Source organism: Hipposideros armiger, unplaced genomic scaffold (genome assembly GCF_001890085.2).
Source record: "Hipposideros armiger isolate ML-2016 unplaced genomic scaffold, ASM189008v1 scaffold_70, whole genome shotgun sequence".
Classification (NCBI taxonomy): Eukaryota; Metazoa; Chordata; class Mammalia; order Chiroptera; family Hipposideridae; genus Hipposideros; species Hipposideros armiger.
In genome coordinates, this window is record NW_017731420.1 from 1,360,220 (window position 1) to 1,377,824 (window position 17,605).

The 17,605-nt window shown below is 34.9% G+C and overlaps 1 protein-coding gene across 2 annotated transcripts in view; it reads right to left on the bottom strand.

Moving 5' to 3' along the window:
• Positions 1 to 17,605, bottom strand: part of STK3 (serine/threonine kinase 3) — a 322,284-nt gene that overhangs the window by 76,035 nt on the left and 228,644 nt on the right. Inside the window, exons 10-11 of one of the 2 annotated variants that reach the window (XM_019642572.1) lie at positions 11,120 to 11,295; positions 863 to 967 (exon numbers count right to left, since the gene is read on the bottom strand). In XM_019642572.1, the coding sequence (XP_019498117.1) occupies positions 944 to 967; positions 11,120 to 11,295 (200 nt within the window). In that variant the 3' untranslated portion in view covers positions 863 to 943. Of the gene's footprint in view, positions 1 to 862; positions 968 to 11,119; positions 11,296 to 17,605 lie in introns of those variants that run through there. The other variant, XM_019642571.1, reaches the window with a different exon arrangement.

The following is a 17,605-nucleotide window of genomic DNA, read 5'->3' on the forward strand; positions in this document are numbered from 1 at the left end:
TCTCTTCTCTAATTCCACTATCTTTGCCTTATCATCAGTCTTCAATAAAGTCCCCTTAGGACTCCAGTCTCTCCAGTTTCTGTTTGTTTCACCTTGACACTAAAAACAAATCTAATAAGAGTTACTTTCCTAATAAGAATTCTGTACTAGCTATTCACTGCCAGAGGATTAAGGCTAATTACTCACCAGAAGGCTCAGCTTGGCAATTAAGGCCTTTACATCGTAGGTCCCTCCTGCATCATAACCAATATTACTCTGTTCAGTAGGCGTTTTCTCCTTTAGGCTCTGTTCTCTGGCCCAGTTTAAATGTGCAGAAAAGCCTTTGCTGTCTCTGGCTAAGCCGACTCATTTTGGATCCTGCACCTCTGCCGCCTCATGTCTGAACCCCTACTTTATTCTAATGGTCTTCAGTTTTGCTTCTACCCAGTTTGGGTTCTGTGTCATGATTTACCTAGTTCCTCTTTTTCTTGATTAATAGCTTTAACTTATGACTCAGACTAACCTCTTCACTAACTAATTGTTAAGTTACAGAGCAAACTCTAAAGTCATATTTCCTAGGTTCAAATTTCGGCCCTGCCACCTACAAGCTATGTGACTTTGACCACTGAACTAATCTCTCGGTGCCTTAGCGTCTTCACTTGCATAAAAAAAAAATAAAAATAAAAGGAGGGGGGAATAACAATATGATCATTAAGGATCATTGTCAGGAGAGTGCTTTGAAATGTACTCAGCACATAGTAAGCTCTCAAAATATATTAGCTATCATGTTTACTAATACTTAGTTTATTAGCCAGAAGGAAAAGGATAGACAAATTCTGAACAGTAAAATTATACCTGCAGACAAAACTGCACATTCCACTTTGAACTTAAAGAACTGGTTAGTCGGCAAAACAATTTCAGATGCTGAAATTCTGAATAAATTTCATGCAGCTTCTTATCACAGTCACAGCAAAATGTGGCATGGTACCTAAATGAAGGGAATAGAAGCTTGATAGTTTTAATGTGGAATCAAGAGGAAAAAAGTATAAATGACTATAGACAAAGAAGAAATTCTTTCAAGTGAGTGCAACTAATATAAAATACAAAAAGGAGTTCACAGGTTAACTAAGTGCTGGAAAATGCTTTAAAAATGACAACAAAAAAAGTGGATTTCTAGCATATCTAAAGAACTGCTGTTAAATGATGACTGCTGGACTGCTAAGGGGTGCATAATAACAATAATTTCCTTAACTCAGTGATTTAAAGAATATTTTAGTAGAAGATTATACCTATAATTCTGTAATAAATGAAAATGGAAAAACAATTTGCAGACATTAACTGTAATTCACTGATTTCTGCAAATCAAGGGGGAACTTATCTGCATCTTGTTTCTATTGTGCCTTATATAGATATGCTAAGGAAAGTCAATGTTCTGAGTCAAGGCAAGAATGATGAAATGTTTAAAATCAAAAGTAAGGCAATTTCAGGAGTTTTGTACCATCGTTGAAGTTCTAATGAGTTAAAGACAGAAAATTTCTTTTCATCAAAGAATATAATCACTAAAATGACTATCTGTTTTAGATCTTCATTAGCAATGACGATTCACAACTGACTACTCATTTCAATTGACTGCTTAGTGAAAGAGTATGGCTGGTTATTAGCTTTTTACATGTGGGGGTGCCAAAAAAATGTATACACATGACTTGCATTCAACTTTTGTTATCAGTATATACTGAGTAGTACAATTTTAATACAGTTGTTTTCCTTTCTTAAAATGAGTATACATTTTTTTTTGGCACCCTCTGTATTTATATATTTTATATAATCGGTTATTATGTAGTTTCATTTGCATTCTCACATTAAGATACAGTTAAAAACTAAATTGAAGGACTGCAGATTACAACTTGATATTCTAACCCAGGTTACTGAGCCTTTAGTAAGACACCTTAATAATTAACAACAGCTTTAATCACAACAGTAAATATCCTACTACATATGAGATTCAACATGCACCATTACTTAATTCATAAAGAAAAAAAACTTCCTTTGTTAAGAACCATGAAAATAAATCTTCGAAATAAATTAATGAAATTAAGATATGTTTTTCAAAGTTCTTTTATCTACTAGTATACATTAGTTTGATACCCTCTTTTGCTATCTCTTTAAGATCTGTCTATACTTCTGGGAAGAAGATATTTCTGCTATTGAGGAAAAAGTTACTTAACAAAACTAATTTGGTTTTGAATCAAGACAACTAGGTTTTGGATTTTTTTTTTTTAAAGCTGTTATTTACTGGAAAGTCTTCCAACATGAAGAATCCAGCCTAATGAAAGTTTTCTATTTTAATGAGTGAGAGGTACTATGGAGAAAGGTTCACAACCTATTGTCAGGACAGTAGAGAAAGGTGTCAGTATTAGTTTAACCAGTCCAACAAATACAATAGGCTCCAAAAGAACTATGTACTTCTAACTGTGAAAGCTATACAGCAAGGGGGTATGATGGAAGCTAGTTATGGAAAGAGTTCTGACACTAAACTACTATGTATATTCTGAAAACCTGAATTAAGTATGAAAGTACAAAAATAATTTCAGATTTGAAGAAATTTAACTTACGACGGTTAAAGTAAAAAAGGACTATTATCAACACAACCTGATATATGCATTACTAGTAACCTCAATCAATCCTAACAACTTACTTGAAATCTAATGGTTTATTTAAGAAGTAAACACCTTGGGGCATCAGTCTTAAATTAAAAGGTAATAAATTATATTGTCCACTCTTTGATCCTAAATTCCACTATTGGTTCTTAACATCTCTCTTGATGTAATCACCCAACAGTCCCCATAGCTTATTGACTAAACATTCAAAATTAGGTTATGAGCAGAAAGCCCACACAGTCAAAACAACTTCCTCAGACAGCAACATGAGCCATAACACATGCCTGGAGTACAATATCGTTGTTTTAACGTAGCCAATTTTTCAACACAATCTTCTAAATAAATGGCATTTTAAAAAGAACAAATTACTATGAGAAAAGTTTATGCCTTTTAGAACTCTTTTTGGTGAGCCATTTTTCTTTTTGTCATGTGCTTTAAATATCTTAATAAATTCCAACACGGTGACAAGAAACTGCACACTGCACCTGTGCTTTCTATCTTAATTAATCCAATAAGTACAGGCGTGCTCACTTTAATTTGTAAAGGAAATGATGATACAGTGCATTTGAACTTAAGGTATTAATTATCTAAATAAGCGGAATTAGCCTAATGTTTTAGTAGACGGTGCCTAAATACAACCACCAAGTAAAAATTTCTGAAATTATGGAAGCCTTAAACAGCATAGTTAGGAATAAGAAAGCAAAATGCTCATTCTACTCCAGGTGACCAAATGGACTAAATTATACTGAGGAAAAAAACCCAGGGTAGCAGTTCAGAGACACTCAAGTTTTTGTTTGTCTTTAACTACTATAGAATCAACTAAATTTAGTTTACTTGTCCAGTGACTAATTAACTCAACATTTTTTTTCCTACTTGTATATAAACACTTATGTTTGAAGAAGGCCACCCTCCTTTCAAAACAAAGGTTATGACCGTCTTAAATGCCTCAGTAGATTGATGGTCAAAACCTTATAAAAATTCTACATGGACCTAGACAATCACATGATACAACTGTGCACGCCACACCATCTGTTGGATACGACTGCCAGTACAGATTTCGTGAGCTGGCAAAGGACTGAAATAGTCAAGAATTCTGCAAGTATTTCAAAGTGCAGGCTTCTCATTAATTTTAATTTCCTGTTGGCTCTAAAAGTAAAGAGTGAGTAGTGAAAGCACAATGTGCCACATACACTCAAGTCCATGCCACATGTACACCTGTAATCATAAACTCTTATCCACGGCTAGCCACTAAAACTTTTGAGATTTTGTGTTTATTTCTTCTTTACCCTAGCAGAAATAAATCTGAAGTATCTACAGTTATCTTTTCATACTTGTTAACACTCTTGCAAACATCTGGAAATACTTGACAATAATCATTTAATTAATGCAAAGCTAATCGATGACAATATGCTTAAATACGTCACTCAGCTGAAGTGGTTTCCTCACTCCACACAACAAGGGACTGAAGAGAACAGGGAGTTCTTTGACTACAGAGTACACTTCAAGGGAAACATCTCTTTGCAAAGCAAAAACATGATCTGTACTTAAGTAAATAAAGCAGATGGTAGCATGCTGCTACACTGGTAAGAACTGGTAGCTGCTGCTGGCTTAAGTTTTCCTCTGCAGGCTTTCCACAGGGCCTGTGTTGCTGAGGGCTTTCCAAAGGGCTGGTATTGCTGCAAGCGTTTTTGTGGGCTCTTGTACTCCACCACTGTCTCCACTTTATTACCCTTCACAACTGTTGGCTGCTCTGGAAGGTGAAAAGATCTGAGAAAGAAACATTTCTCCTCAAGTGCCCACGGTGGGTCCAGCAGCAGGGCTGGTGCTTTCTAGGTTTGCTGCTTTCTGCGTTTTACAGCAGTGAGGACTTGTGTTATTGTTTGGTTGATTTTTTTCTCTATAACCATATGGATTTGCCAATCCAGATATTAGAGGTAGGACTGTAAAAAACTCAGAAAACTCTAAGGCAAATTTACACTTGGAGGAGGGGACTTTTTTCCCTCTGCAGCAATGACAGACTTTTCCCGTGTTGCCCTAGAGAACTCTTGTGTCCCTCAGCTCAAAAGAACAACACAAACTGAATAAATATTTAAGAATCATAGTAATCAGGAAATGTTAATTTATAATTCAGTTTGAGTCAAAAATTAAAAATGGTTAATTTATCTAATTCCTCTTATACCAGTAATTATTGTCAATCTAATTGCTTTCCTTTTAAAAAAAGCTGGAACCAATACAGTACGTTAACAGATGGCTTTTAAAGTTTTTGTTCTTATTCCAAAATCTTTACTTATATATCTATTTAAGTATGATACTGTAACTTCTGCAAAACATGATCGACACGCTCTCTATTTAACACTAAACAATCTGGATGCTAAGGCTGTTTGGAAATAATTCTAACGAAAACTAAAACATTAGACTAGTGCTATAATAAACAGATTTGTCTTTTACATTTAGTTTATAAATCTTCATAAGCACACCCTAAACAGGATTTTGTTAGTAGAGTTAAAGTAATTGGTTCAATTAGTCCAAATACATTTTATTCTAACTTTATACTACCCCCAAACTGGTGAAATCCTAAGTTAATTCTCCTATCACCTCATTACATCCAGGAACATAAATGAAACAACAGTTCACAGAAAATCCAAAGGACAAATACTAAAAGAAAATACAAACTATGTTGCAGACAGCCTTTAAGATAAAGATTGCTTCCTACTCTGCACATCTGTCTAGCAGGTGCCTCAGTGAGTAAGTTCTGTCCTTTAGGAATCCGCTCTGAGTGCTACGAAAGACAATAAATTGTTCGCTTTCATTTTTCTTTCTTGAAATCTGTTTTCCTCAATGCAGAAGGATAAGCCTTCTGTGTCCTGAAAATATAGTAAGAACAACTTGTTTTAAGCACCTTCTATTTAATAGACATAGGAATGTCTACTTTCCAGTTCTTTTGGAAGGTAGCCTTGAGATATATCATAAAGAGAGAAGATAAACACATAACCCTTAGCACACTGTTTACTTTGATGAGTCACATTTTTTAACATTCTATATCTAATAGTGTATGATGGAATGAATAAAACCAGACTTCCCTTATTATTACCAGCTGGTGTCTTAAGTGGAAATCTGTCTTTGCTTTTAGTGCATTTCCTTACTTTGTAAGCGAAATATCCCATCAAACCCTTTACACTTTGCCCCACCGCTGCTTCCTCTTTTCCTACTCTCTGTTAGCCCCTCTTACACACTTTTCTTTGTCTTTTTTACTACACTCACTACTGCTCCTAGCCATTCTCTATTCATCTGGCAATCCTTCCTTTATTCATTATTTATTCCCATTTACACCACCCTCAGTAGTTATTGCAAACATTTTCCACTTTGCTCATTGTGATGAGAGCATTGAGCGATTCCAGTTGACAGGTGTAGTCAATGTTGGGAAAAGAAGAACTGCTCTAGTCCTTCTATCCCTTCCCCACCCCAGCTCCCTTTTTAGGGCTACATGCCCTGTATTAGTCAGAAAAGAAATAATCGTGCAAAAATTGGATCCAGTTATAGGCTCTCTTGAAACCTCTTTCCTACTATGAGGACATTTTCTTTTTTTTTTTTTTCCTTTCACCTTCTATTATTTAGTTCCTCACCTTAACCAAAACAGTCCTCTTTAATCTAGTAACATGGCTATTTCTGTTGATTAACCTTTTCTCATGCATTCTACATCTAACCCTGTTTTTGTTTCTTTTTTCTCCCTTTTATTACTGCAGATGCACCTTGGTTTATGATGAGGTTATTGGAAAATACTGTAAGCCAAAAATGCATTTAATATACCTCATCTACCAAACATCATAGTTTTGCCTACCCTACCTTAAACGTGCTCAGAACATAATATCCAAAAAATGCTGGCAGCACAGTACATTCTGCAGAGTAGTGGCTGTTTTACCCTTGTGACTGTGTGCCTGACCGGGAGCTGTGGCTTGCTGCTGCTGGCCCCAGCATGGTGAGAGAATATCATATCACATATCGCTAGTCCAACAAAAGATCAAAATTCAAAATTCTAAGTATGGTTTCTACTGAATGCATATCGTTTTCACACCACCTAAAGTAGAAAAACTTTGTGTAGCACTTTTTCTAGGACAAGTTCGCGAACTTAATTGTCTGACTTCATATACATTATATATACACACACACACTCACACACACGTGTGAGTGAGTGTGTGAGTGTGTGAGTGTGTGTGTGTGTGTGTGTGTGTGTAGTGCCTAGCGTAATCAAAAGCAGAAAGAACATTTATTAAATTAGTTTGATTTCTAACAAATTTTGGAATTTTCAGATAGGACTTCAAAATCTTGATTCTGGACTGGCCTGTGACATATTTTGACTAACAAAATATCGTAGAAGTGACACTATGTAAGTTCTTTTTCTCCTTATTTATTTTTTTATTGTGGCAAAATGTACATAAGATGAAATCCACCATTTTAACCGTTTTTTAAGTGTACAGTTCAGTGGCATTAAGTCCATTCACATTGCTGTGCAACAATCACCCATCTATCCCCAGAACTTTTTTCATCTTGCAAAACTGAAACTCTGTACCTGTTAAAAAATAACTCCCCATCTCCTCTTTATCACAGGCCCTGGCAACTACCATTCTATTTTCTGTCTCTATGAATGTGAGTACTCTAGGTACCTTATGTAAGTGGAATCACACTTATTTGTCCTTCTATGAGTGGCTATTTCCCTTAGCATAATATCTTCAAGGTTCATTTATGTTATAGCATGTGTCAGAATTTCATTTCTTTTTAGGGTGAATAATATTCCATTGTATGTACAGACCACATTTTATTTATCTATTCATCCACTGATGTCCATTTGGTTGCTTCCATCTTTTGGTTACTGTGAACAATGTTGCTATGAACATGGATGTACAAATATCTGTTTGAGTCCCTGCTTTCACTTCTTTTGGGTATATACCAGAAGTGGGATTGCTAGATCACATGGCAGTTTTGTTTAATTTTTTGGAGGAATGACATACTGTTTTCCACAACAGCATTTTTTATATTCCTACCTACAGTGCACAAGGAAGGGTTCCAATTTCTCCACATCCTCACCAACACTTCTTACTTCTCTCTCTCTCTCCAATAGCCATCTTAATGGTGTGAAGTGGTATCTCATGGATTGGATTTGTATTTCCCTACTGATTAGAGATAGTAAGCATCTTTTCATTTGTTTATTTGTTGTTGTTGATGAGTTGTAGGAGCGCTTTATATATATCCTGGATATTATTTCCTTATCAGATATGCAATTTGCAAATGTCTCCCATTTCATGGGTTGCCTTTTCACTCTGTTGATAGTGTTCCTTGATGCACAAAAGTTTTAATTTTGATGTAGTCCAATTTATCTATTTTTTCTTTTGTTGCCTGTGCTTTTGATATCATATCCAAGAAATCACTGTCAAATCCAATGTCATGAAGCTTTTTCCCTATGTTTTTTCTAGGAGTTTTACAATTTTAGTTCTTATGTTTAGATCTTCAATTCATTTTGAGTTAATTTTTGTATAGGGTATAAGGTAAGAGCCCAACTTCATTCTTCTGCATGTGGATATCCAGTTTTCCCAACATCATTTGTTGACAATACTACCCTTTCCTCATTGAATGCTCTTGGTACTCTCGTCAAAAGTCGTTTGACTACATATGTTTATTTCTGGGCTCTCTATTCTACTTCATTGGTCTATATGTCTGTGTGTTTTGATTACTGTAGCTTTTGTTTTGATTACTGTAGCTTTATAATAAGTTTTGAAATCAGGAAGTATGAGACCTCCAACTTTGTTTCTCTTTTGTCAAGATTGTTTTGACTATTCAAGTCCCTTGAAATTCCTTATGAATTTTAGAATGGATTTTTCTATTTCTTAAAAAAAAAAAGTCATTGGAGTTTTGATAGATATTGTATTAAATCTATAGATTGCTTTGGACAATACTGACATCTTAACAATATTAAGTCTTCCAGTCCAAGGGCATGAGATGTCTTTCCATGTTTTGGTGTCTTCTTTAATTATTTTCAGCAACATTTTACAGTTTTCAGTATACAAGTCTTTCACCTCCTTGGTTAAGATTTTTCCTAAGTATTCATTCTTTTTGATGCTATTGTAAATGGACACTGCAGATTCTAAGCAGAGGTCTCAAGAGGCCTTACAACTTCTACTATTACCCTCTTAGCAGGCTGCTACTGGCCACATAAAAACCCCAGGTTCATTTGATAGGGTCATATGGCCTAGCCAACTGTCAGCACAACTGCCAGATACATGAGTGAGATAATTTTAGATCGTTCAACTCCGCTCAAGCTGCCAGACAACTGCAGCCACTTGCAACACCCAGGTGAGGTCATCAGGAGAACCACTCAGCTGAACCTAGTCAAACTGCTTACCCACAAAAGTGTGAGCAAATACAATTATTTCAAGCCATTAAGCTTTGGGGGTGGTACCGTGTTTCCCCGAAAATAAAACCTAACTGGAAAATAAGCACTAGCATGATTTTCAGGGTGCTGGTAATATAAGCCCTACCCTCAAATAAGCCCCAGTTAAGATCGTTAGCCAGACATGACTGTAGTTGAATAATTGTAGATATTTGTACATGAATAAAGGAATAAAATGCGTCTTTTGAAAATCTTATTTGCAGGGAAACACGGTAGCAAAAACTAATTGAAACAGAATTAAGTAATTTTATTTGCTATTTCTTAACAATGATAACTTTTTAATTACTTTGTAGCTCATTACAAACTGTTTCCCAGAGGCTATTAAGATTTATTCCAACTGAGACAAGATAAAGTTCTTTGATGCTAAATATTCTACATAATTCATCATGTTCATAAATGATTTAAAGCTTGAATGTCAGCATTCTAAATAATTTATAATTTTTAAAAAGTAGATAGCTTGGGCCGGCCGAGTGGCGCTATGGTTAAGAACTGGCTTGGGATGCCAGAGGACCCCGGTTCAGATCCCACATATGAGGGCCAGTGGCACTGCCCTCTACAGCTAAGATGCTGAACAACAGCTCAACCTGGAGCTGGGCTGCCATGAGTCACCGGTGATGGCGTAGGCTGTAGCCCATAGTCCCTGTTGCAGTGGGTTTGCCATGGGCTACCGTGTGTGGCCAGCAGCCGCCGTGAGTGCCGTCCAAAAGCCGGCGACTGATCTGCCTCGCCCGGGAAGAGCACAATGATGGTGCCAACTTGAGCCAGTGAAGCAACGTCCTCCACAACTAGACTGAAGAACAAAAGGACAGCAACTTGTCTATTCCCCTTCCCCAATTCCCCAGCGCTGTTTCCCTCCCCCAATAAAAAATATTTAAAAAAAAAATAATAAATAAATAAAAGTTATCTGTTGAAAAAAAAAAAAGTAGATAGCTTAAAATGAAATCTTACAACTACTATAGGAATACAGATTTGATTTTTCTAATTTGTAACTCCGAAATTGAAAAACAATAAGTAGATGCTACAATTAGCATTTTTAAGCTAACCTGTGCTATTGCTAATATTTGCTATCAATTAATACTAAATTTATTGAGGCAAGATTTTAAAACTTTATTATCTGATTATTAAAAACTCAAATAATCACAGTATTTAGGAGAAAAGTACTTAAGAATATTTATAATCCCAAAGTATTTAAAGACATGTTGACTAAGCAAACTGGCTTAATATTACTTAAAAATTTTAAAGATATAATTTTATTTACTTATAAATAAATGTATTTACTAATAAACATAGCTTTAGAGGACTGTAGTTACTTCATGTGGAAAAATTTTACAGAATAATACATAAAAGTAACAAACTAAAACATGCTAAAGCAAAAATTTACTCCATAAAAATTTCTATACCATTAAAGAACTCATTTTTTGAATTTATGCTCTCAAGACGTGGAAAGAGTTGATTTAGAATTGTTTATCTGTAGTATATGCATTCTTTGAAAGAAATAAAAAGGCAGAAGAAATAGAGAAAAATGTAATATAAGAGGTGTTAAGGCACAGGTTTATATTGAAGTTTATATGCTAACTAGATACAGAATAGGACTATTATTTCTGACAAACCAACTGGAATTAACACTTACTCAAGTAGAAACTAATTCAGTTAACTTTCAAAGTTGAGGCAAATTTCTCCAAGTCTATGTCATAAATATCTTTGTATCATTTGTTTTGGAAACTGAATTTACTGACTGTCAGAAGTATTTCATATTTGCATTATTAAAAACATCTTTTGAAATAGTTGTCATTTTAATTTTAAAGGGTCCTAAATATTTCTCTAAATGTGGGCTATGATTTATTTAACTATAATCAATTATTTACATTTCTCTGCAAGTACATTTCTACAACCAAACTACAATTTCACCACTCCCCTTCTCACACATATGGCTATATATTAAATATTAATATATAGCCTATAATTTTATATACGCACATGACTATGCTTCTCAATGTGACAATAAAGGAGAAAACATAAATGAGAATTAAAATGTACTTACAAAGTCAAAGTCTCCATCTTGAGGCACTTTCCAGTTATCAGGGAAAACATTTTTTGACATAGGGTAGGGTTCATGCATGTTCTGATTACAGTTTTCATGACTCTTATTCTTGAAATCCTGTTTATCAAAGTAGTCCATGAAAGACGGTCTTTGTACTTGGGGTGAAGTTGCATTTCCTTAGGTAAACAAAGAACATAAGGAGGGTGTAAGTTCTTAAACTTAAAGGAGCATGATTTTTATTCAAGTATAATGTTTTCCTGAGTAGTATAATAAATTTGCACTGGTCATATTCAAGGCCAACGTAGTCAATTTAATGAAGGACAAAGTAAAATAAGACAAGAATGAACAAACAAATATATCCAGGCCAAATAAAAATTCAACTAATGATTAGGCAGAGATCCATAATATTCTTAGATTATAGAAACATTTCAGAATCTTGGCAGAATTTTTATCAAAATTTTATTTAAAGTCATTTCAGATGTATTTGAAATCTGTCAAAGAAAGTAAATTTTTAAAACCTGTTTTATTTTAAACATTTAAGCCTGTGTTGTTACTGTCATTGTGCACCGCCAGCTGTAAGAAGTTATAAGGACTTAACCAGATTCCTCTCATATCTCTTTGTTTCCTGATAGTCTTTCTAGTGAATTCCACCTCCTCCTGGACTCCCATGGTTTCACCTGTCATATTTGTATCTTTGGCTCCCAACTCGATTTCTCCAGCCCAGAACTTGCTCCTAAGTTCTATATCTGACTTCCCCACTGCTTGATATTAGACTACTGGATCTGAGGTGACTTACAGTTACCTCAAAGTTACCAGTTCTAAAGCTAGATTCAAGGTCTTTCCCTTCTAAGTCACTGTTCATCTATTAAAGTCAACATTATTTACTCAATCCCCAAAGTGGTAAATTGAGAATTAACCCAGATTCCTCTCTTCCCATCATACCACACCGATCTTTAGGTTGTTTTTATTCTAGTTTCAATACAGTTGTTTAAATCTAACCCCTTTTCCTCTATCCACCATTACTATGCTTTTAGTTTAGCTTCTAATCATTTCTTGCCAAGGCCATTGCAGCAAACTTCAAAGTGGTCTCCCTGCTTCATCCAGTTTTGATTTCAGTTTCACAGTGATAACATAGTGACCTTTCTAAATGCAAATCAAACAGTGTCATTCTTCTGCTTAGAATCTTTCAATGACTCATTTTCTACACTAAATGATTAAAGTGGAAAATAAACATTTGTAATAACTAGATTTTTAAATCTGGCCGGTATGGTCTTGATCACTGGTTTTCAAACTGGATTTCTTAAAGCCTCCGAGTTCCAAACAGAGGTCCTCGAGACCACCACAAAGACATTTCCTATACAGTCCTCCACATAGTCAGTGCCCTGCCTTCTTCTTAAACATTTCCTGTGATGGAAAGTACACCTCCCCACAGGAAGCCTGTTCAGGCAACTCTTAAATTACAAAAAGTATTTTGTTTTAATGTGAACTTGAAATCTGTCTTTCTGTAATTTACACTCACGTTCCAAGTAAATTGCTCTTTCATATACCAGTCCAACAAATATCTGAAGACAGAGATCATGGCTCCTGTCTTGGTTGTCTGTTTTTCAGCTGCAACATCCCCAGTTCCTTTCATATTACGTGTTTCAGACTCATCATCATCATCTTGCTTACTTGCCTATGGAGACATTCCAGTCTCTCCATGATTCTCTAAAATCAGAGGTAATATTGCTAATAGTGATCTGGCCAATCTAGAATGCATTTGTAATAGTACTAACGCAATTTAAAACTATTACCATTACGACAACTAAGTAACATTGTTGGCTCAGGATGAGCTATAAGGTAATGTTGGTCAAAAGAATACAATGCTAAAAAAACAAAACAAAAGCCTTTATTTTTTACTCTTTAGGAATATGGAGTGAAACTGAATTGATGTCTACTCTACATAGTAAATCAGTGAGTCTAGAATTCTTTAAATTAAACTAAAAGGGTGGAGTGAGGAAGTTGTTAGGTAAGCATCCTAAATTCCCTTCCCTATTCCCAGCGTTTAGATCTCTGTATGCATTATTTGGTGGATTTGGAGTTTAGGTGAGTTTGCTCAGGTAAGGATATAATAGAGGTTGGTGATGGCAGAATTTATTCATTTAAAAATTTTCATGTCACTGCTTTTATGATATGATTTTTCCCTATCAAAACAAAGTTTTTATTGATTTCTCATTGATTATGGTTTTTTAAAAAAGAAAACTGGTAAAATAAACATAACATAAAATTGATTGTCTTAACCACTTTTAAAGGTTCAGTTCAGTAATGTTAAGCACATTCACATAATTGTGCAACCTCACCACCATCCATCCATCTTCAGAACTTTTTTCATTGTGCAAAACTGAAACTCTATACCCATTAGATAGCAAATCCTCATTCTCCCCACTCGGCCAGCCCAGAAACTACCATTACAGTTTTTATATCTATGAATTTGACCACTCTAAATATCTCATATAAGTGGAATCATTAAAGTATTTGTCTTCTTATGACTGGCTCATTTCACTTAACTTAATGTCTTCAAGGTTCATCCATGTTGTAGCATGTGTCAGAATTCCCTTCCTTTCTAAGCTGAATAATATTCCATTGCATGTATATACAACATATTGTTTATCTATTCATTTGTCAATAGATAGTTGGGTGGCTTCCATCTTTTGGCTATTGAAAATAATGCTGCTATGAACATGGGTGTACAAATATCTCTGAGACCAAGTTTTCCTCTATACATGTACAGATCCTTATTTGCAAGTGATCTTATTTCTTAATACCTACACAGAGGCTTTTTTCATTTTCTTATGGGTGCTTTGATGGTTGAACCTAATCTCTAATCAAATACATCATTATGGTAAAATATAAGTAAACATGAATAATATATTTTATTAAAAATAATGTGTTTTTTAAAAAATTTTCAGCCCATTAATTATGTCTTTTAAATATGCTTCCATCTTTACCTTTTCGTTAAACTATAAGTTCCCTAATGCAGCAACCCAAATACTTTACCCAAATAATTCCGCAAATAACTGTGACCATCAATGAGTGGTTTTGACTATACCCAGCTGTTTACCATTGATCACCATGAGGAAGAGCTAATGAGATGGTATGTGGTTTTTCAACATCATGACTTTTGAATTAGTAGAGGCTACTAGTATTTCATTACTAGCAACTGTGTATTGGCATAATAAATTTGAAATATTATGTGACTACTACAATTTTAGAATAATCTGTTCCAGTAGAGTCAGAAGGAATCGGATATTTAGAATATGCATGTATTAGTGGGGGGGGGGGATAAAATCCTGTTTATCTGAAGACTCTTTCTCTAATTAGAGCTGCTTAGGCTTTAGAAGATTTGAAAATAAGTGTGACAAGACATCTGGGACCCAAATGGTACCCACTGAAAAGATCCTGAGACATTCCATCAAAATTAGGATATTCATAGTAAACCTTCAGAACTTAGAACACTATCATCTCTCACATACAAAACTCATGAAAAACGAATTCCTTAGGGAGTCTATCAAGGTACCAGCCAAAGCTTCCTTTGGATTCTTGTCAGACCAGACTTTACTAGTATGTTACAAATGAACAAAATATATAGGAGAAAGGTATAATATTTTAATGATCAATAAATGTTATATAAGGATTTGTGTTTACGATATTTTATCTTCAACTTTCTTCCCTAAAATCTCCTATTGTTAAAAAGAGGAACAAAGGAACAAGACAAACAAAGAAACAAAAACTCACAGACAGAGACAATAGCTTAGTGGTGACCAGAGGGCAAGGGGGGAGGAGGGTGGTAGCTGAGGGTAAATGGGGTCAAACATAGGGTGGTGGGAGAAGAACTGTATCTGGGTGGTGAACACAAGTGAATACAAGATGTATCACAGAATTGTACACTTGAAACCTATGTAATTTTACTAAACATTGTCACCCCAATAAACTTTAATTTAAACAAAAAAGAGGCTCAGATTAAAAAAAAAAGGAACTGATTAATTTGACAAGGTTACATTACTGACATTTGGACTGGACACATACATTCCATTAACATTTTCAACAGACTTTAAGAACATTTGATTTGCCTCTGGCCTTCATCATTACAAGATATCATTCTTTATCTTGAGAATTAAAATTTGGTTCCTAAGGCAACCTTTTATTTCAAAACACAATCCAGGAATTTATCCTCAATTATTCTCCACCTCTGGCCTTTTTATGAGAATAAATAATAAAATATTACAAGTATAGCTCAACAAATTTTCTGTAAAGTAACTGAGAAAATCAAATCATGGGTGGGAGGGAGATAATCCCTTACATGTAGTCTTTTTTCAATATTCTTTTTTTAAGAGAAATTTTGTTAATAGAATTGAATATTTATTTGTGTTGTAAGTTCTCATTTAAATCAGCTAGGCTTAAGATGGGTCACATGCATAAAGATATCTAAAAACTTTAACACTGATGCAAAGGTTATCAATGCTTATATAGTAAAATCAGAATCAGAAAGGAGAGTAAAAATGGTTTCTTTGGAAAATAACTCCTGTGCAAGTAAGAAACCCATGAATTTTCCTTTATCAACTGCATTGACAAATGTATAAAAAATGTTTCATTGAAACAAATTTCTAGATGGCACTCTTTAAAAAATAAATTTAGTTTATGTAGGTGCTTTGTTTAAAAAACGAGACAAAAACACATCATGGCACTACTAATCTACTGGAGAAAGCAGCGCACCCCGGCTACTGCCCCACCCCAAACCTCCCCTCACTGACCACAGGCCAGGCCTGCACTGGTCTCATTCCTTTCCCCACCAGTCAGCACTGGCTTCACTGCAGACTCTGGTTAGTGTCCTGTGTTTGTTCCTCAACTAGGAGGTATGAACTCTTCGCCCCAGAATCTTTATAATAGCTGGTGCTGTAATGAAATAGTCAGTGGTCTTTTGATATATCAGTGACTCTTAACTCAGATCTGTGTATCTGAGTAAATGGAAGACTAATCTTTTCCTATTGGAAACTTACATTTGTGGAGCAGTTACTCTAACATGGCCTACATTTCAAGAGCAACGACATGCATAGAAAAAAAAAGGAAAAAAAAAATCTCAAAAGCTGCTTTTCCACTACAGAAAATAAAATGGGGGACACTAACCTTTTACAAAAACCTTCACAACAACAAGTAAGATGGGCTGGGTAGGCACTTCCTTCAGAGACAGGAAGAGTAAAGAAAAGGATGAAAAACAAGTAGTATTCTTTTCTGCAATAAATCAGAGAAATACAAGTCCAATCAGAAAGTAGTGATAATAGAAAGAGAAGAGGCAGGCCAATCCCTGGACTGACTAAAGAAAAAAAAAGTATATTACTAAGGAATTTCATTCTAGGAATCTACTCTTCCATCCCCAACAGTCCTGTGCTGCTCCTAACCCTACCCCAGTCAGGAGCTTCTCATATGACCATATGAGACACCACTAGTGTCCTAGTGTCTCAAAGTGAAAAAGCTGCCTACCTAACATCTATAGGCCCTCCCTCCCTTGTAGGGAGGAGTGGCCATATAACACAATTCTGGCCAATGACACGAAAGATGAAGGTTTCTAGGAAAGCTCTATTTTCTTGATATAAGTACCACCCCTGTTTTTTCTTGCTCTTTCCTCCTGCCTGGAATGCAGATTTGATGGCTGAAAATCTAGCAGTTATTGTGTAAGCAAGGAGACAAGAATAATATCCTAATGGTAATGACACAGAAAGGATCTCTGTCTAATGACATTATGAAATCACTCTACCAAAGCAAGGACACTCTGCTGCTAGATTTCTTGTTAAATGAGAAAAAAAATTAGTCCCATTTTGTTTAAACCACTGTTATTTGGGTTTTCTGGTATATACAGCCAAATTCAGTCCCTAACTCATACATTTCTATTCCCAAGTGGAGGATGCAGGAAGAGGTAGGCTCAGCAATCTTCAATGTTACTATAGGAACACCCTAATTTGTCACTTGAACTCCACCGTTATTTTGTGGTTTAATTATTACTTCATTTCAGATACATTATAGTTTCAGGCGTCTTTTACAGGCTGACCTAAAAACCTATGGTAAAATGCCCGTTTGGTTCTACACTCAAATTTTTGAAAAATAACCTATTTCTAGGTTATAAATAAACATTTTGTTATTTAAAAATAAAAGTCTAAAAGTCAACTTAAATAAAAGAAGGCAGTCTATTCCATTTAATTTTTCTTTTCAGATGCCTTGAGAACAAGATATGCTGAGACAATTTTTTATTCAAATATATATACTTGTACCTCTAAATTATTTTCCATTGTTTAATTTAAAACATTAACATTTAGAGTATATCTTTGTTATACATAAAAAATTTAAAAAACAGTTTTTAAAAATGCAGCATTAATCACAGTGGCCAAAACATGGAAACAACTGAAGTGTCCTTCCATTAATGATTGGATAAAGAAGATGTGGTATATGTACACA